At 40.9% G+C, this 21,487-nt stretch overlaps 1 protein-coding gene across 3 annotated transcripts in view; it reads left to right on the top strand.

Moving 5' to 3' along the window:
- Nucleotides 1-21,487, top strand: part of FILIP1 (filamin A interacting protein 1) — a 195,143-nt gene that overhangs the window by 155,828 nt on the left and 17,828 nt on the right. For all 3 annotated transcript variants that reach the window (XM_089921748.1, XM_022590352.2, XM_022590353.3), the window contains one exon: nucleotides 17,075-19,880. In XM_089921748.1, the coding sequence (XP_089777874.1) occupies nucleotides 17,075-19,880 (2,806 nt within the window). The remainder of the gene's footprint in view (nucleotides 1-17,074; nucleotides 19,881-21,487) is intronic.

The raw sequence follows: 21,487 nt of genomic DNA, 5'->3' as shown, positions 1-21,487 counted from the left end.
AAAGAAAGAAGAGGGAATAAAAGAAAGAGAAGAGAGAAAAACCCTTTTAGGAAAGAAACAAATTCAGGTAAAAAAAAATTTTTTTTAAGACACAATGATCCTTAAACTAATGGGTACTTGGCATTCTTTGGCCCAAGCTGTAGTGTTTTCATTTAGATAACATGTAAATTAACTGGCACTTTGCTTGAAACGTGAATCTCCTCCTGTTGGCTGAATCGTAGAGAAGGCTCTAGTGGGATCCCTATTTAGTTCAATTCCAGCATGCGTTGAATAGATCTGTATGGAATTTAACTAGTTTGAAAAATCAGAAATCAGGAGTGAGGCCCATCTGACATTTTATGCATATCTTTTCTTTAACTTTTTCCTTCTCCCCAACTTCAACCCCCTCCCCAAGCGCATTTTCCTCAGTGTAGGGCGTAATTCCCATTCTTAAGAGCTGCCTTCTCTTCCCGTCCTGGGCAGCTCCACCCCTTTTCACCGACCGAAGTAAATCTGCACAATAATGAACCGTGGAAGGGAGGAATGACATCACCAGTTAGTGGTCCCGAGCTGTTTTGCACAACATTCACCTTTCATTGTTCTGATGACAGGGCTGGAATGTGACGGTTAATTCCCTGTGGAGTAGGGGGCTGAGCAGGGCCCGCTGCTGTTGAACAAACTTCAGTACCCCCTTATAAAAAACAAAAACAAAAACAAAAGCTACCATGCTTCCTAGTATTAAGGTAAGGAAGTCAAGATCTGTTTTGATTTAAGCAAAGCTAGTTACTTTGGTCCATGCGCACTTCATTTGTTCATAGGCTTACTTGGCAGTAAACTCATTTCTTAGTGTGGTTGCAAAGAGCATCTTGGAAGCTGAGTTTGGACATTTGTAGAGACTTGACTAATCTGACCAGGGCTGTAAGGACTCGACAACCTTTCAACTTTCGGCTACAGGTTTTACTGAGTGTGGACGGTGACAACCCTTGAAAATGACCAGCGTACTGTGACTTTCCTTAATACCTCAGGCTTCTTGATTGGAACTGGCCAAGATGCAACTTGCGGTATGAAGCGTGCTCCTGTTTTTCTATGGAGGGGAACAGTAATCTCATCCTACAGAAACTTGGGGAGTTTGTATAAGAACGGAAAAATCTCTTATCTTGCTGCCATCAGTCCTACTAATATGTTCTGAAGGCTTTTAACAACCTTTCCATGTGCTGTAAATGTCTCTTCTAACTTATGATTTCTTGGTGAGCAAAAAACTAATTCGAGGTGAAAATATTATTTTCAAAGTTTTTGTTATTGTTATGTGGATTTTCTGCAGATCTCTCTTTGCATATGCAGAGAAGGCTTGTAAAAGTTGGCAATGAATTAGATTGTACAGTGATCTAAAGAAAGCCGTTTTTGTTCTGAAACAGTCAGTGTGGCAGTGATAACAAGAATAACAAAGCAGACAGGAGGTTTTATTTTAAAGTGTAAATGGCATTAAAATTTGGACTGTGTTAAACAATTGTGTAAAAAGTTCAACTTTAGTAGTTTTTCAAACTGCCAAAAACAGTGTCTGAATTTAGCGGAGTATATAAAATAAATAACTAGTATTTAGTGCTCAGTAGGGCTGGAGGGTAGTGTAAGTCTTTCACAAAAGAACTTCACTTGGCCCAAATCTAATTTTTATAGCGTGATTTCAGATTCATATGACCTGTTGTACAGAAATTTGAACATAAGGGCAGATGGTATGGTTTTCATTTGTGTAGATTTAATTTTGTGTAACATTGATTGTTAATATTTTGTCTCTGTGTTTAAAGTGACAAAAATCTTGAGTTCAACTGTGATGAAAATCTTGGGTTCACTACATTGATCTGCCTGTATTCTTAATTCCATGTGACTGGATGAACTTCTGTTTGCTTGTAAAACCAAATATCCTTTCCACAACAGAAGGGCGTGTGCACATTTCTTTTTTCTCTTGGTCAACAATAGTCAGGATCAACACAAAATTAAGCCTGGGGTTTTGGAGTTTTACTTATTATTTTGACTTTTTATTTTTAAAATTAGCTTTAAAGTTATTTAAAAACTGGATAAAGTAATTATTAGATAAACATCAACATAATTTTTAAAGTATTTAGTAAAATTTCACATATGCTTATATTTAAAAGCTTTTTAAAAAAAAGACCTTTAGATACAACGGCAATAAATTCTACTGCCATTTTAAAAAGGGAGGGGGTTGTTTTTCTGAGTAAATAAATGCAAGCGAATGCACTGCTATCAGTGATTTATATACTTAAGTTAATTCACTACTTATTTCATGTCTGTATTATTTTAAACAAATCTTATTTATGAAAATAGATGTGCCCAAGAGATAGATTAATAGTATCTTAATAAAAGGCTTTACAACAGGATATGTTTTTATATTATGAGTTCCCATAATTTATAAGCTTAGAATGTGACTTTTGCCCAGCACTCTATAAATACATGTACAGAGTAAAATGGGGTATATTTGTACCTTTATGGATTGTCTTCAGCTTGTTTGAATCATCTCAGGAAATCTGATTCATGCTGCCATTCCTCCCTCCTGTGTTCTGAGTGAACACAGGAGAGGCCTCTACCCAGGCCTGTGGGAGGACCCGTCACACTGTGGTCGCAGGGACCCTCAAAACCCACCTGCCTCAGAAGACCCTCCCTACTCTCTGGCTTCCCTGGGAAATTACTTCGTTTAGCTTATTGTCTGAGGGCGAGCGTTTCCTGTGATAATGCACAGTGTTACCTAGATGGAGCATTGCATCATTAGGTGTGATACACCTTGGTGACACCTTCTTTGCGGATGGGAGAAGTCTTTGGGATTGAGTGAGGGAAGGTGAGGGGGCCAGCTGGAATAAAGAGCCCAAGGCCACAGAGTTAGGTGACAAACTTCTCTGCTTCATGGCTTTTTCTGTTCCTCCTGAAAATCATTCAGTAAATTTATGCACCTGGCTGATTCTTCGTAAACAACATCAAAGGGAAAGGATGATATCTTCTTTCTACTGTTTTACAGATATTCATCTGATCAATCTGAGGGTGTTTGAATAGTATTTTGAACAACTCAGGAAATATGAAAACACAATAAACGGTATATTATTGTGGGTAGAAACTACTCATCCATGCCTGCAAACAACAGTTTCAAGTTTCAAGAATGAAGTGATCTTTCCCACTGCACCAGTAGATGCACCAACACCCTCCCCCCGCCACTGTGAAGAATTCGTTCTGTTGGAGGGGAAAGATACAGATTGGCAGTAAATTTCAATTTAGCCTTATTGCTAATAGTATCTAACATTTATTGAGTACTTATCCTTTTACATATAATAATTCTGTGATTCTGACAACAACCCTGTGTACAGATACTATTATCCCACTTTGATAGTTAGGAGGGGGCAGAACTGGACTCAAACCAGATGGTCTGGCTCTAGAGCATGTGCTCAGAACTACTACACTGAACAGAGGGTCAGCTTTGAAATGACAAGTGCCCCCCAAAATACATTTATTTTCTGTCAATGAAAATTATTGGCATGATTGAGTTACACAGAGTTACGCAGAGTTACATAGAGTTACATTGATTACATACACAAATTACTACCCATGATTTCATATTTGGTCCTCTATCAGAAATTATCCTTTTTTATTTTCCTGAATGTTCCCATTCAGTTTTCAGTATTTGTGGTCTTTCTCCTTTATCAACCAGAAATTTTCTAGCTCTAAAGAATCTGCAGTGCAAAATTGTAAAGGGTAAAGAGCTAGGCTTCAAGATCGTTGCGCTGGGATCCAAGGCAAGTCCCTTCCCTGCTGCCCAGCCTAAGGGCAGGAACAGATGAGACCCCTTGGGGTCTGGTCCGTATCTGGCCCCAGTGACGAGGGGCACCACTCTGCCTCCCGCTTCTTGCTTCAGCTTCCTTTTCATTCTTGTTCCTGTTCTCCATCCTTAGCAATGTGTACGCGTGCTATCACCAGTCATTCTTCTTTTTCCTCAACTCTTCATTGACCCACTATTGACCACTGCTCTCTGTGGCTCCTCTCTTCTTGGATTTGTCCTATTTACTTTTTATTTTTTTATTTTTAAATATTTATTGGAGTGTAGTTGATTTACAGTGTTGTGTTAGTTTCAGGTGTACAGCACAGTGAATCAGTTATATATAAACATATATTCACTCCTTTTTTTTTAAGATTCTTTCCCCATATAGGCCATTACAGAGTATTGAGTAGAGTTCCCTGTGCTCTACAGCAGGTTCTTATTAGTTATCTATTTTATATCGAGTAGTGTGTATATGTCAGTCCCAATGTCCCAATTTATACTCCCCCCCCTTATCCCCTGGTAACCATAAGATTGTTTTCTACATCTGTGACTCTACTCCTGTTTTGTAAAAAAGTTCGTTTGTACCCCCTGTTTTTTAGATTCCACATATAAGCGATATATTTGTCTTTCACTCAGTATGAAAATGTCTAGGTCCATCCATGTTGCTGAGGATTTGTCCTGTTATCCCAAGTTCTAAGTCTGTCTTAGGAGAAATCATGACTCATCCAGTTTTGTGTTGGGGGTAGAGAAGGGAAGTGACCCCTAGCCCTGAAATTTACGTATTGTAAGATCTGGTCAAGATGCATTATATCATTCAAGGTCACAGGAACAAAACAAAACAAAACAAAACCCAGAGGCTTCAAACAGGGTAATCTGATAGCTTTATAAATGTGCAGGTAGAGTAGAGAGAAGCTAATAAGGGACCCTGCAGTTCCCTGGGGGGACGGGAGGCGGGTTGGAATGTGAGAGTGTGTACCTCTTACTACCCATTAACTTGGATGGAGGGAGTAGTTACCAGAACCCTCAGGCGTAACTGTATCTATAGGAGAGGGCCTACGAACAGGGACTGTGGCTGTTAGTAGAAGAATGAAGCCAACTATCCAAGTCTCAAGAGGGAATTAATACCACATTCTCTGATCTCCTGTCAGTGCCTCCTATTGACTAAAGCAAACCTGAGGCTAGAAGGAGTTTGTTACTACAATGCCTAGTACAAAGGATAATAATAAGAAGTATAGAATTTTATGTTATTAAGTAATACAGTATACACATTAATGGCTTGGTACTTTAGTAACTTCAATAACAATTTTTTTTTTCTACAGCTGTATATAACATTGATCTCATAGAGTGAATCAAGGTCCCTATTCAAAAACACTTTCTAACCAAGAGGTCTGGAGCCCTAATTTGCATCCCTTACAAGTTTATAAGAGAAAACTATATATTTTTTTTCAAAGCTGAAGAAAAGTGAGATCTAAAAGAGAACACTTCAAAAAGTCGTAAAAAACTTGTCTTGCCCATGCTGATTCAGTTGAGTTTCTCAAAAAGAGAGTTTTGCCCTCAGCTCAAGTCAGTAGAGCCTTGAGAAAAAACAGGGCAATGGGTCCATCATAACATACTAAGATTCCCCGTGGTACCAGTTAGATCAGCTGGCTAGATTGCGGTGCTACTGAAGCCAGTGTGGTCAAGGAGAGACTACCATTCACACACTCACCCATATCAAAATGCAGGAATAATCCCATCTAATTCTTTCTACCTTAACCTTCGCCCAAACCAGACAATTCTACACCCTAACTATTCCTATAATCTCCTTTTCTCATGTTGCAACGTGATCTTAGTTTTGTCTTTTTTTTTTTTTTTTTTTTTTGGTTTGGGAAAATTTCAACATAACGGGTCTTCCAGCCTCCCCTTTCTGTAGTCCATATACCATGCTGTCATCAGACTGTCCTAATATTGAAATTGTATATTATCGCCATTCTTAAAGTCCTTCGAGAACTCGGTATAATCCTCCGGAGGTGCCTGACTCCTTGGGATGACACCCAAACGATTGCTTGACGATCTGACCTCCACCTTCAACTGGAGCCTTACCTCTTGACATTGTCCCATCTCCTACCGTGTGCCCTGAGGTTGACTGCTGCTCTGTGTGACGTCCTGTGTTCTTCCGTCTGCACACCCTTTTCCCTTTACGTGGCACCGCATTTTCCCCATTCTTCATCTGGATGACTTTGCTTATTCATTCATCGAACAAATACTGATTGAGCGCCTACTGTGTGTTAGGCACTGTGCTGGCGGGGGGCGGGGCTGGTGTTCAGGGCTGGACTCTGCTCTTATGGCATTTTTCTTCTGTGCCGAGGTGGAAAGACAGACAATACCTAAGTACACGAATGAATGAACCAGATCATTTCAGACAGTGAAAGTGCAGTAAAAGAAATAAATACGGTACCATGATGGCGTGCGGCTGGGGAAGCTGTTTTCAATAGGCTAATCAGAGAATGCCTCTCTGGGGAGAAGACATGTGAACTGAAACCCAAAGGATGAGAAAAAAGAGCCCCTGGGACCATGGGGTGTGGTTGTGCAGGTAGTAGCCCCTGACCAGGAAGAACTGGGGCTGAAATCCAGTCTTCCTTCAGCATATCAAGCCAGGCACCCCTGCACGGGCCTCGTTCCCTAAGGAGGAGGGCAACCCTTATCTAGGCCTCCCAGAGGGGCCATATGGGCTACCCCCTGACAGCGGGGGAACACTATAGGGAAAAACAGTTACAAAAGCTTTGAGCAATTACTTCCTCCAATCACATCTCCACCCTTGGATGGAGTAGCCTATATTTAAAGCATAAATGGCACTTTTTACAAAGGATTGCAATTTTTTTTTAATTCCAAGCACGTGGTACATTATTTGACAATGGTAGAGTATTCAACCCATCCTTGTTGAATTAGTGAGTGAATTAATGAATCATGGCTATATTCTGTATGAGTCGGGAAGCTTCATACTAGAGCGTTTGATTAGAGAGCTTGTTCTCAAATAGTGATTCTCAGATAAGGGTCTCCTGTTGGGCAGCAAACTATCAGGGAAAAAATAGTTGTTTCAATGGTTTTAGGTGAAAAACAAACAATTCCCCAGACTTTAATTTCTCCGATGACTGAGAGCAATTTACTAGTAGTAGAGTAAGTGATTTATTTCTGAATTTAGCATTTGTAAACTTAAATTAGCATGTTACTAGATTTTCACGAAGACTAAATTTGTATTTCACCGTGGAGTCTGGTTGTTACCAAATCATGGCAAGCAATGAGCCTGTGCTCACCTGGTAGTAGGAAATCTCACAGTCTCCAAGAAGAATAATTTAGTATCAGCCACGAGATTTTCACGGCTTTCAGTTGCTACCAGATGTGCCTTTTAAAGATAGATTATTATCAGTTAAATTTCATAATCAGCTTAGCTTATTGTCTGTTGTTGGGCTAACCCAGAGAGGAGTCATAATGCATATCCTTGTTTTATAATTTTTCACAACTAGACCTCAAGGTACCTATTCTACAGCAGAATTATACATAATCCCCTCAAAATCTGGAGAGTGAACCTTCATTTGTAATGATCTGCTTGAGAGGGTGCGTGAATGCTATTTGAATTACTTGGATTATACTCTTGAATGTAGTGAGATTACTGGATTATTTATACATTTATAGGGTATAGTTTTATAACATGAAATCATGTGTATAAGTTCAGGGTCTTCTCTTGCGACATAAAAGCAGTTCATAAAAGGCGCTAGCAAAAAGTTTACTTCTTTTCTTTTCTTTTAATTTTTATCACCAAGTTCTTTTTCATGAGAATAGGTGAGCTAGGCCCCATCCCACCACAGTGGGATAGTGATACAAGTTTGAGGTCAGATAGGTACCCTACGATACTGCTGGTCTTCACAATAGGGGAAAAGAAAAAAGTGCACAAGGGCTTTGTAAACTCATCCCCACTACTAAGAAACACAAAACAGAAACAAAGCTCAAAAAAGTCTGTGCCCTGTGATAAAGGACCCACCATTTCTGTATATGTAAAATATGGTTATCTAGCACTCAGTGCCCAGGGCTGGGACTAGGGTGAGGCAAATGAGACTCTCAGCCTTGGGCGCAAAACTTAAGGGGATGCCAAAACAACTCAGTAATCAAGATACGTAATATTTTAATGCACTATTTTTAAAAATTAAAATTAATGCAAAAAAATCCATGATGAACAAATATATCAAAATTTCAAATGAGAACAGGACCTGACTCTGCAGCTGCACAACCCAGTCTCCTCCACTTCACCCTAATCCCCGCCCTGCACAGTATATTGGGAACATTAGATTAATTCTGCATAATTATTATAATAGTCACCATCTTGAGGAACTGAGGTGATTTATGAAAGAGTAACACTTCTTCCTGGGTCATCTGGTAAAACCATGTCTTATCATGTTACCAAGCTGCTTAGTTCTCTACTATATGCTCTAGTTGGGAAAGAATGCATTGTGATTCAAGGTTTCAAACTGCAGGAAAGCTTAACTCTTTTGAGGTTCATTCATCTTTAATCACTCTCATGCCCTTGCTAGTTTTAACCTGCCTTTTCTCTTAACAGAGAGGCATACACACAGGGAGAGCTGAAGAAGTACAAAAACAGTGGAGGGGAAGGAAACAGTGAGAAGGGAAATTAGCGTGGTCTGGCTGAGAAACAAACCTAGGATGACATCAGGGTTTCAAATGGGGTCTGATGGATTAAAATGGTGACAAGTGACAAGGGAAGCAAAGAGAGGATTGCTGCTCTGGGGCTAATGCTGAGAAATTTGGAGAAATGGTTCAAGGAAAAAAAGTGAGAATGAATATAGTCCAGTGAGGCCCTGAGTCTTCAGGAGCACGGATTGACAACTGTTCCAGGGAAGGTGTTTATCTCAAAGATGGATATCCAGGAGAGGGTTTTAAAAAAATCTTTCACTTCCCCTTTCCCCTCCAAAACAATTTATCTTTAGACTCTAAAAGGAAAGCTAAATTAACAAATATCTGTGGAACAGATCAGAATGAGCTGCTTTTTCTAGCATAAGTTTGAGTAAGAATGAACAGATCCCAGTGAGGAAGAAAAAGTAGAAGTCTCTAACAAGCTTAATTATAAACATGGAAAGGAATGAAAGATTCACCCACAATCATAGAAATATGAGAGTCACATCATAGAGTAAGGAAAATGAAAATATGACCAGACTCCAAACTAGCTGAGACTTGGGTGGAGAAAAGCTAAACATTACAAAAGAGGGTTAAATCTTATTATGGAAAATTTCAAACATCTACAAAATAAAAAGAATAGTGTAATGATCTCCTATGTACCCAGCACTTAACTTCAACAATTAGTCAACTCTTGACCAATCTGGTTTCATCTATCCTAACTCTGCTGGCTTACTGTAATGTAAATTCCAGACATATCATTTCATTCATAAATATTTCAATATGTATTTCTAAAATGTAAGGATTCTTTTAAAGATATTGTCAAAATCCTTTATCACACCTAAAATTTAATAATAATTCCTTAACATAATTTTTCCAATTGTCTTATTTTTAATAATTTGAATGAGACTCCAAACAGATTATAATTGGTTGGTATGTCTTCTAAATTTCTTTTAATCTATAGTTTCCCCTCCCCCATTCTTTTTTCTTAGAATTTATTTATTGAAGAAACTAAGTTTTTTATCCTGTATAGTCCCCTACATTTTGGACTTTTCTGATTGCATCATCACAGTGTCATTTAGTATGTTTCTTGCCCCTGTCTTTTCTGTAAACTAATGGTTATAGAAGCTCGATCTGATTCAGGTTCAATTTTTTTGGTAAGAAAATTTCTTGGGTGGAGGTCTATATATATGTATACAGTATCTGGCTGTCTCTCTTTTGGGAGACATTAATGAGCATTGCCCACACCCATTATTTTACTGGGGATTGCAAAATGGTGGTATTGTACAATTACTTCTTTATTTATTATTCTATCATTATTTATTAACTGGATTATTTCTATAAAGAAAAACAAAGAGCTTTAAAGTTAAGTGGGAACATGCTAATATCTCTCATATACATATGAGGTTAAAAATGTTGACCCTGCCCTACCTGTGTCCTGTGTCCACATCCCTGTTTCTCCTTCCTTTCACAATCAAGATCTCAAATCATTAGTCTCAGGTACTTGTCTCCATTTTTTTTTTTTTTCGCTTTGAATTTTCTTCAGCTAAGCTTTATTTTGTAGTTTGATCCCTAACCCCACTAAAACTGCTCGAGTGAAGTACTGTCAATATCCGTGTTGACGTATAAAATGGAAGAAGTTTTCTTTAAATTTGAGTTTAAATGAAAACAAGGAACATTTTCCTGTCTCTCACTTGGTCCCTCCAGAGCATTGCAGTTATGGACATGCCCCATTCCTGCCCTCTTGGGGTCTGCAAATCCACTATTGCGTGGATTCCCTCCTGACTCTCTGGCTCTCCCCGCTCAGCCTCTCTCATTAAGTTCCTTGATGTTTTCTCATCTCAGTGTCTTTTTTCTATCCTTGGTTCTCTTTCTCTCTGATGTCTCACACCTCTTACTCATCTCATCCTCTCTCATGGCTTTAGATTGCACCCGTCACTGGACACTCCCAGTCTGTAACTTTGGCCCAGATCCATCTCCTGAACTCCTGGGTACCAATAAGCACTTCACTTGTAGGTTCCAACAACCTCAAAGTCAACGTGCCTTTTTAAAATTTTATTCTGTTTTTGGCCGCGTTGAGTCTTCGTTGCTGCACGTGGGCTTTCTCTAGTTGCGGCGAGCGGGGGCTACTCTCCCCTGCGGTGTGCGGGCTTCTTACTGCGGTGGCTTCTCTTGTTGCGGAGCATGGGCTCTAGGCACGCAGGCTTCAGTAGTTGTGTCACACGGGCTCAGTAGTTGTGGCACGTGGGCTCTAGAGCGCAGGCTCAGTAGTTGCGGTGCACAGGCTTAGTTGCTCTGCGGCACGTGGGATCTTCCTGGACCAGGGCTTGAACCCGTGTCCCCTGCATTGGCAGGCAGATTCTTAACAGTTGCACCAGCAGGGAAGCCCCGATGTACCTTTTCTGGAGCATCATGATCATCCCCTCCAAGGCTGTTTCTCTTCTATTAGCCTATATGTTATAAGCACTGACAGCCGACAAATAACCCTGTCCAGAAGCAGTGGAGTCTGTCCAAATTTCTCCCTCTCCATCCTCACTCAGTCTGTTACCAAACCCTATGACTTCTGTCTCCTGAATATCACCACGTGAACCCCCTTCTCTTTTTATTCAATGACATAACCTTAGTTCAGACTCCGTTTCTCAACTCCTGCTTTCTCAGGAGCTCCTAACTGATCTCCAGCTTCTCCACACCTGTCGAACTTCCTCATATTCTGAATCCCAAGTTCAGAGTCATCCTCTTAGCCCGCTGGGGGCTTTGTTTGCTTGGCCTTCCTTTCCAACCTCCTTTCCTTCCACTGTTCCCACAGGTACCCTTCACTTTAGTTGAGTTACCTTTGGGGTCTATTTCCCAGTTCTGTGCTTTTACGTGCTGTTTCCACTACACTCCTATTTTAGGCTTTGCAGGCCACTTACAGTGTCTGCCTCTTCTTCTTCGTTATGTTTTACAAGCCTTTAGAAATGTAAGAACAATTTTTAGCTCTAGGACTGTCCAGATACTGGCCTTGATCTAGATTTGGCCCACAGACAATACTGCTAACCCCTGGTCTAGAGGGTCCTTTCCCTGCCTTCTCTACTTACTTAGCTCCTACTTAGCTTTTAATACGCAGGTTAAGAGTCACCTCCTCCTAGAAGCCTCCCTGACTACACTCCCCTGATATGACTTAGCTGCCCTTCCTCTGGTTTCCCACAGAGGTAGATGCTTCCTCTGCGTGTCTTTGTTCTCTGTATTGGTTTAATTGTTCTCATCTTTAGAGAGTAAATGCCTTAGGGGCAAGAACTGTGTCTTTTTTTAACTTTATATGCCTAGCAGAGTGCCCCTGCACAAAGTAAGTGTTCAGTAAATGATTGTCAAATGAGTAAACAAGAAGAGGTGTGACCAACAGCACTGGCGGATGGCATTTACTGAGAACATTCTGTGGGCTGACCACTGTCTAAGCACTTTACAGAGGCTGTTTGCTTTAGTCTTCACAACAGAGGCACAAAGAAGTTAAGGATTTGGCCGAGCACATTCGAATTGCAGCAAAACTTTTGAGAAGGCCTTTTGCGATCATCTTCAACAAACGTGGAAAGAGCTCACCATCGGCCACATTCTAGGTGCTGGGGCTGCAGCAGTGAATAAAATACACAAAAACCCTCCTTTCAAGGTGTTTACAGTTTAGAGAAGAACGACAGTCAATTAAAAAAAAAAAGAATAAGTAAAATGTATAGTGTATTAGATGGTAATAAGTGCTCTGGAGAAAAAGACAGCAGAAGAAGAAAATAGGAAGTTCTACCATGAAATGCACAAGACAAATAAGGTTGGCAAAGCAGGCCTCCCTGAGAGGGGATGATTGTACAAAGACTTGAAGGAAATGAAGCAGTGATCTAGTAGAATATCTCAAGGATAAAGGAAAGAGTTTTAAGAGATAAAGTCACAGAAATAGGAGGAAAAGAGTAATGATGTGGGGCCTTTTAGGCCATTGTGATGATTTGGGCTTGGAGCTGAGGAATGACGGGATCTGATTCACCCTTTTTATTTTTTATTTTTTTTACATCTTTATTAGAGTATAATTGCTTTACAATGGTGTGTTAGTTTCTGCTCTATAACAAAGTGAATCAGTTATACATATACATATGTCCCCATATCTCTTTCCTCTTGCGTCTCCCTCCCTCCCACCCTCCCTATCCCACCCCTCCAGGCCGTCACAAAGCACCGAGCTGATTCATCCTTTTTAAATCACGCTGGCTCTTGGGCAGAGGACAGATGAGGGTGAGCAAAAGTGGAAGTTGAGAGTCAGGTTAGGTCGCTATTGCAATAATACAGATAAGGGATGACGGTGGCGTGGGCCAGGGTAAGAGCAATAGCGGAATGAGAAGTAATTGGATTCGAGATTTATTTTGAAGGTAGAGTTGACAAGATTTATTGAAGAACTGAATGTGGGCTTGTGAGAGAGGACAGAACTCAAGGATGACTCTAGATCTGGAGCCCAAGCATCTGGAAGAATTTGGTTGTAGTTGACTGACGTGAGGAGGATGTGGTTGGAACAGGTGCAAGGGAGGGCTGGGAACTCAGAGAGATAATGACTAACAGCCCCACGGGCTCATGGGTGACTGATGACAACGTCCCTGCTGCTGAATGGGTTGAAGTCAGCAGCAGGGAGAGCTTGACTGTATTTGAAGGGCTCTGTACATTGACCTGTCTTTCTATTAATCACTGGGGTTGTGTTGCCATTGACACAATGCTACATATAAACTGATATATCGGGTGACAAAACAGTCCAAGGAGGATCTTGACAATTCCAGAAGGATAGGTGAATCAACTAAGATGAAGTTAACCTAAACAAACACAAAGTCTTGTGAATTTCAGCTGTTCAAGCAATAGCATTGTTAAAAGCACACTGTGGTCAAACAGATCTGGTCCAAAATCCCAACCTGCCCCTTCTTAGTCCTGTTCCCATGATTAGGGCAAATGACTTCCTTATTTATAAAAATAAGTGTTCAAAGTGTTTTATAAAACACTTTTATAAAACACTTTTATTTATAAAAATAAGTGCTCAAAGTGTTGTTATGAAAATGAAATGAAATAATAAACACACAGCGTTGTTATGAAAATGAAATGAAATAAACACACAGCGTTGTTATGAAAATGAAATGAAATAATAAAACACACAGCGTTGTTATGAAAATGAAATGAAATAATAAAACACACAGCATTGTTATGAAAATGAAATGAAATAATAAAACACACAGCGTTGTTATGAAAATGAAATGAAATAATAAACACACAGCGCTGTTATGAAAATGAAATGAAATAATAAACACACAGCGTTGTTATGAAAATGAAATGAAATAATAAACACACAGCCTAGGATGTAACAGATAGTTGGTAAATAAAACGTTTTATTACAAAAGACCTTTCTTCCTATCCTTTATTTTTTAAAAAATTAAGTATTAGTAAATACTCGAGTTTGGAGTGGGCTTTTACGAGCCTCTTGAAATAATATTAGGACTCAAGGTTTTCTCATACCTGAAACATTATTTTCCTGGAACAAGTTTTCTCGTCAGCCAGAATTCCACCTGAAAAAGTTAGCTGTCTTCTCTTTATTTTTACAACTTCTGCTTTCACCTCTTTCTGCCTTAAGATTAATAAGCTACCTTATGTTTTCAATCATATTTTAAGCCACTCTTTTATATTTGTTTACAAGTTTTCTCCCTTTATATGACATCTTAGAACACTTTGCAGGGCTTTTAATATAATTTTTCTTAATCTATTTTAGAATTGAGATATAATTTATGTATTACAAAATTCACCAATTTTAATTATACATTTTGATGAGTTTTGATAAATGTGTACACCATAACAGGACACTGAAATCCTCTTATTTTGCTCCTTCAATAGCATAATTACATGGAAATGCCCCATAATGTACAGTAAATTAAGTGTTTAAAGCACAAAGGGAAATTGTAACTATTAGAAAATTGTTTGTGCGATAGTCATTACGCTTTGTGAATAGTTGCACGATGATGTGATAATGCTTCTGAATGCTTGTTTAATGTAAAAAAAAGAGGATTTATAGATATGGGGGAAGAAGAAAAAACACACCTGAAAGTGGAATGCCAAATTGACTGGAAAGGTAGATGAAAATGTTGTTCACCCACCAGAACTAAGGATAGACAGACCATTAGGATATCTTTCCAGTCCACACAGAGAAGGCTCCCTCTCTCATGTGAGGTTTCCCACTTAAGAGAAACTCCTCTTTTCCCAGAGCTGATGACTAGGATGACCATATTCTTTAAGAGAGGGCATTGCTAATGAGATCAGACACATTCATTGTCTAATAGCCACTAGTAATATCCAATTACTGGCCTAGTAACAACCATGACATACATTCGACAAAAATTTATCCTCAGCTCAGCATTGTAAGGACTTTAGTTCACACAGCCCTATGTAGGTGGCTTGAGCTGTATTTCTAGCTCAAGCTTATTTATTTGTTCTTTCTTCCATTTATCCATTCAGTCAATATTTCTTGAGCACCTCCTATGTGCCAGGCATTGTGCTAGGGGGTGAACAAGGACCTGGCGCCCACTCTCACAGAACTTTCATGAACAGAGGTAGGCAGACATGAAAAACTTATAAGTTGATAAGTGTTATAAAAGAAGAGTGCAGGGTATTATGAGAGTTTCTAAGAGGCTCTGACTTAGTCAGTTTGGTCAGGGAAGGCTTCCTGAAGGGAGTGACATTTGAGTGAGACTCAAAGGATAAAAAGTCAACCAGATATGTTCACGTGTGTGTGTGTGTATGTGTCAGGGAGAAAGGAAGAGCAGGGAGGTACTTCTAAGCAGAGGGTCCAGCATATTTGAGGAATGTGTGGAGCTTAGATATCAGGTGAGATCAGCTTGAGATCAACCTGCCCAGGTGGTCAGGAATCACATCAGTCTGGGCCTTGTTATGGATTTCATGCCTCTATTCTTAAAGCAATAGGAAGCCATGGGAGTGTTGACTTAAAAAAATGCACAACGTGAGAGTTGCAAATTAAGCTTTACTGGCTGCAAAATGAGGGCTACAGCCCCGAGACAGTGTTTCAGGTAACTGAGAAACTGCTCCAAGGAGGCGAGGGGTGAGCCAGGACATATAGGAGTTTTGCAACAAAAGGGCAGGTAGTCGGAACGTCAAAAGATTATTGTTAATTAAAGAAAACCAGGTATCTCAAGTTAAGGAATGTAGCGCTTTTCTGTGTATGGGAAGATGCAAGAGTCTGGGCTCACTGAAATCATTCCTTTGATAGGCACCTCAGCTACCTAGGGCCAGTATCCTGTATTTGCACATCCTGAGTTTCCTCAGGGCTCACTTCAGGGAGTGGCTGCAGTCTGATGGCTGCTAGATGGCAGGTATTCTTTTCAGCCCTGAGTTTCCTCAGGGCCCACTGGCTCACGTTGGAGGGCTGCAGTTGTTGATGACTGTGACACCCTTTGTTTATTGACGTGGCGGGAAATATGCCATTTATAAATATTCCATTTACCAGGAGTGACATGATTATATTAGAATTTGGGTGAGAGTAAGTAGTAATAATAATAATGATAAACATAATAATAATATAATTATACATTTATAATATAAAGTGTAGTTTTAGCTACACTTACTATGGGCCAGGCACTGTTATACGTGCTTTCCATATATTAACTGATATGCACCTCAGACAAACCTTATGAATTAGCTACTATTTTGATGCTCAATTTATAAGTGAGAAAAGTGAGATACACAGAGGTTATATAACTTCTCCAAGACCATACAGCTAGGAAGTGGCACAGCTGAGGTTGTGAGGGGACCAGTTTGGAGGCTGTTGCAGAATTATCAGCAAATGCTGAGTACTTGGACTGGAGCAGAGACAGTGGGGAGGCATTAAGGCTATGGGTTAAGGTGTACATGAGCTGTAAAATTTATAGGACTTATTTTCAAAGCACTACATTTCTAATTGTTGGCACGTTTATTTATTTGTTTGTTTGTCTCAATCATGGTAAGAACAGTCAACATGAGATCTACCCTCTTTTAAAAATTTTAAGTATACAGTACAGTATTGTTAACTATGGTCTGGTATACTTTTCAACTTGCTGTTGCTTCAGTTCTCAATTTCTGTCAATACCCTTTCTCACCTGTTTTTCCTGTTTCTGTTAAAAGTATTACTGTTTGCAATTATTCAGACCCAAAGCATTGAAGTCATTTTTTTTCTCTCTCTCTCTCCCTTCTTACCAGTTAGTAAGCAGTCACAAAGTCCACGTTATCTTTTGCAAAGTTGTCACAATTCATCGCTAATGCCCTGCACACACAAATTATGAAACAGAAACTAGTACCTGAAAAGCCCTCTTCATGCCCCCTTCTAGTTGCTACCCTTCAGTACCGGTAGCCAGCGTCCTGCCTTCTGATTAGCTTCATTAATGGCTATTTGTTAAACCTTCATCCTGCAGTAATTGATAAGGGATTTATTGTAACAGCATTTTATTTTGTTTTTATGTAATACCTAAGAGAAACTTATTTGCAGACTAATCTTTTAATATGTATATGAAATATTTATGTATGATATAATATATAAAGTTTAATGCAATAAAATAGAATGTTTTAATATATTTTGTTTTCTAGGTTGAAAAAACTCCTTGAACAAGAAAAGGCTTACCAAGCCCGCAAAGAAAAGGAAAATGCTAAGCGGCTCAACAAACTGAGAGATGAGCTTGTGAAACTCAAGTCCTTCGCACTCATGCTGGTGGATGAAAGGCAGATGCATATCGAGCAACTTGGCCTGCAAAGCCAGAAAGTACAGGACCTGACTCAGAAACTGAGGGAAGAGGAAGAAAAGCTCAAAGCCATCACTTCTAAATCCAAAGAAGACAGGCAGAAATTGCTCAAGTTGGAAGTGGATTTTGAACACAAGGCTTCGAGGTTTTCCCAGGAGCATGAAGAGATGAGCGCTAAGTTGGCCAATCAGGAGTCTCACAACAGGCAGCTCAGACTTAGGCTGGTTGGCTTGACTCAACGAATCGAGGAGCTGGAAGAGACCAACAAAAATCTTCAAAAGGCAGAAGTAGAACTTCAGGAGCTAAGAGATAAAATTGCCAAAGGGGAATGTGGCAACTCCAGTCTCATGGCAGAGGTGGAAAAGCTTCGGAAGCGCGTACTTGAGATGGAGGGTAAAGATGAGGAGATCACGAAAACCGAATCCCAGTGCAGGGGGCTGAGGAAGAAGCTGCAGGAGGAGGAGCACCATAGCCGAGAGCTCAGACTTGAAGTCGAGAAGTTACAGGTGAGAATGTCTGAACTGGAGAAGTTGGAAGAAGCATTCAGCAAGAGTAAATCGGAGTGTACCCAGCTGCATTTAAATCTGGAGAAAGAAAAGAACTTAACCAAGGACCTGCTCAATGAGTTGGAGGTAGTCAAGAGTCGGGTTAAAGAACTGGAATGTTCTGAAAGTCGATTGGAAAAGGCTGAATTAAGCCTGAAAGACGATCTGACAAAGTTGAAGTCCTTTACCGTGATGCTGGTTGATGAAAGGAAAAACATGATGGAAAAAATAAAGCAAGAAGAGAGAAAAGTGGATGGACTCAATAAAAATTTTAAGGTGGAACAAGGCAAGGTTATGGATGTGACGGAAAAGCTCATCGAAGAAAGTAAGAAGCTTTTAAAACTGAAATCCGAAATGGAGGAAAAGGTGTACAATTTGACAAAAGAGAGAGATGAGTTAATAGGCAAACTGAAAAGTGAAGAAGAAAAATCCTCTGAATTAAGCTGCAGTGTTGACTTATTAAAGAAGAGACTTGATGGGATAGAAGAGGTGGAGAGAGAAATAACAAGAGGAAGGTCTCGAAAAGGACCTGAGCTCACCTGCCCAGAAGGTAACAAAATTAAGGAGCTAACACTTGAAATCGAGAGACTGAAGAAACGTCTCCAGCAACTGGAGGTGGTGGAAGGGGATCTGATGAAGACGGAAGATGAGTACGGCCAGCTGGAGCAGAAGTTTAGAAGCGAGCAGGATAAGGCCAACTTCCTCTCCCAGCAGCTGGAGGAGATAAAACACCAAATCGCCAAGAATAAAGCAATAGAGAAAGGTGAGGCGGTGAGCCAGGAAGCTGAGCTGAGACACAGGTTTCGGCTGGAAGAAGCTAAAAGTCGAGACTTAAAAGCAGAAGTCCAAGCCCTTAAAGAGAAGATTCATGAATTGATGAACAAAGAAGATCAGCTTTCTCAGCTCCAAGTGGATTACTCTGTCCTTCAGCAAAGATTTATGGAAGAAGAAAACAAGAACAAGAACATGGGGCAGGAGGTCCTCAATCTGACCAAAGAGTTGGAGCTGTCCAAGCGGTACAGCCGCGCTCTCCGACCCAGCGTGAACGGGAGGAGGATGGTGGATGTCCCCGTGACGTCCACCGGCGTCCAGACAGATGCTGTCGGCAGCGAAGCGGTGGAGGAGGACACGCCAGCAGTGTTTATACGCAAATCCTTTCAAGAAGAAAACCATATCATGAGTAACCTTCGACAGGTGGGGCTGAAGAAACCTGTGGAACGTTCCTCTGTCCTAGACAGGTATCCGCCCGCGGCCAACGAGCTCACCATGAGGAAGTCTTGGATTCCATGGATGAGAAAAAGGGAGAATGGGCCCCCGGTGACTCAAGAGAAGGGGCCTCGAGCCGGTTCCAGCCCAGGGCACCCAGGAGAGCTGGTTCTTTCGCCCAAGCAGGGCCAGCCCCTGCACATTCGAGTGACGCCGGACCATGAGAACAGCACTGCCACTTTGGAGATTACGAGCCCCACGGCGGAAGAGTTTTTTTCCAGTACCACCGTCATTCCCACCCTAGGGAATCAGAAACCGAGGATAACCATTATCCCGTCACCAAATGTCATGTCTCAGAAACAGAAAAGCGGAGATGCTACTCTCAGCGCGGAGCGAGCCATGTCCCCAGTCACAATTACTACCTTCTCCAGAGAGAAGACACCAGAAAGCGGAAGAGGGCCGTTTGCGGATAGGCCCACGTCCCCCATTCAGATCATGACCGTGTCCACATCGGCGGCCCCGGCGGACATCACCGTCCCTTCCGAATCCCAGGAAATGCCCGTGGGAAGGACTGTCCTCAAGGTCACCCCGGAGAAGCAGACTGTGCCAGCCCCAGTCCGGAAGTACAACTCCAATGCCAATATCATAACCACGGAAGACAATAAAATTCACATTCACTTAGGTTCTCAGTTTAAGCGTGCCCCTGGGACTGCGGCTGAGGGAGCAAGCCCGGTGATTACTGTCCGACCTGTCAGCGTGGCCGCGGAGAAGGAGGTGTCCACCGGCACAGTCCTTCGCTCGCCCAGGAGCCACGTCTCGCCTCGCCCTGGCGCGAGCAAAGTGACCAGCACCATCACCATTACACCGGTCACGACCTCATCGGCCAGAGGAACCCAGTCAGTGGTGAGTAGAGGGGGCTCCAAAGTTCACGCCAAGGCGGGGGGCGCGGGGTGTGCGGGGGGAGTGAGAACAACGCAGTGCCCAAAATACAGCAAAAGCACGTGCCTCGGCTCCACCCGAACCCACTACGAGCTGTTTCCTAGGGGACTGTCTACATGAAGAAATAGGAGTAAAAAGTGGCCTAGTACTTTATGAATTTGAGCCAATTATGAGGGATAATTTTTCTTTCACATCAATTATGGAGACTCCAAAAATCCTTGCAAAGATGGCCTCTTACAGTGTCAGCATATGGGAATAATGAGGTTTAAAATTTGGTTTTTATGTTTACAGTATTTTGAAAAATGGAGACTGGGGAGAAATGGTCAATATGCAGAAAATAATTAAAACCGTTACTGGGTTGGGCTTCCCTGGTGGCGCAGTGGTTAAGAATCCACCCGCCAATGCAGGGGACGCGGGTTCGAGCCCTGGTCCGGGAAGATCCCTCATGCCGCGGAGCAACGAAGCCCGTGCGCCACAGCTACTGAGCCCTGAGCACCACAACTACTGAAGCCCGCGTGTCTAGAGCCCGTGCTTCGCAACAACAGAAGCCACCACAGTGAGAAGCCCTCGCACTGCAAGGAATAGTAGCCCCCACTCGCCGCAACTAGAGAAAGCCCGCCTGCAGCAACTAAGACCCAATGCAGCCAAAAAATAAAAATAAATAAATAAATAAACGATTCCTGGGTTATATTTCTAGAACCTAAAATATTTAAAATACATTTACATATGGTCATAGTCATACTTTATTCGAAAAGTAAGATTAAAAGATTATTATATCCAAAACTTTTTTTAAAGTAAAAAAGAAGTGAGTTTATATTTCTAAACAGTACATTGTATTAATAGTATCGTGCAGAGAGCAGGTGCTCGATAAATATTTAGTTAATACCAGCTGGGAGGCTAAATGAAGGGTTATAAAAAAGCATGTCCAAAGTATAAAAGCCAGAACTTAAAAATAAATTCTATTTTTCAAAATACATCCAGTGATTTTCTTCATTTATTGAAGACAACTGGTAGATGAAATTATAGAAGAGCATGCACTACTTAGATATTAGTTTAAACTAATAGACTAGAAATTATGATTTCCAATCTCTGAATAAATTCTGCAGCATATATTAGAAACTCTTAAGAAGGAGAGGAAGCTTATTATTTAAGTATAGAAACTGTGGCTCATTTTCCCATATCTTCACTATAATTTACTTTAATTCTCTGTGCACAAGCATAGACCCAAGACAGCCTCCAAAGTGTGAATTACTTACTAACTGCTTTGCCAGTAAAGCTTTTTGTTATTGGCTCCATGGGAGCTGAATAGCATTCAGCACTGCTCACCCTTCTCAAATGGTTCAATGCTGCTTTTATTTAAGCAACACAGCGTAGCTTGGATTTTTATAAAAGCTAGTGGAGGTGTAATTGTTGTAATTTAGAGCAGATCTTCTGCTGGAACATCTTATTCCCATCTTAAGGGTCAGGTCAAGCTAGGCTTCCCTTCTGCAGCAACATTTTGGATTACTGACTAAAGCCCCTACACAAATAGGATTTCAAAACAACTGTCTAAGATTTCTAAGGCCTAAATG

Source organism: Delphinapterus leucas, chromosome 12, assembly GCF_059928025.1.
Source record: "Delphinapterus leucas isolate spDelLeu-1000000601 "Yukka" chromosome 12, BTC_Dleu_Yukka2, whole genome shotgun sequence".
Classification (NCBI taxonomy): domain Eukaryota; kingdom Metazoa; phylum Chordata; class Mammalia; order Artiodactyla; family Monodontidae; genus Delphinapterus; species Delphinapterus leucas.
Note: the sequence above shows the minus strand (reverse complement) of the source record. Positions and strands in the feature narration are given on the sequence as shown.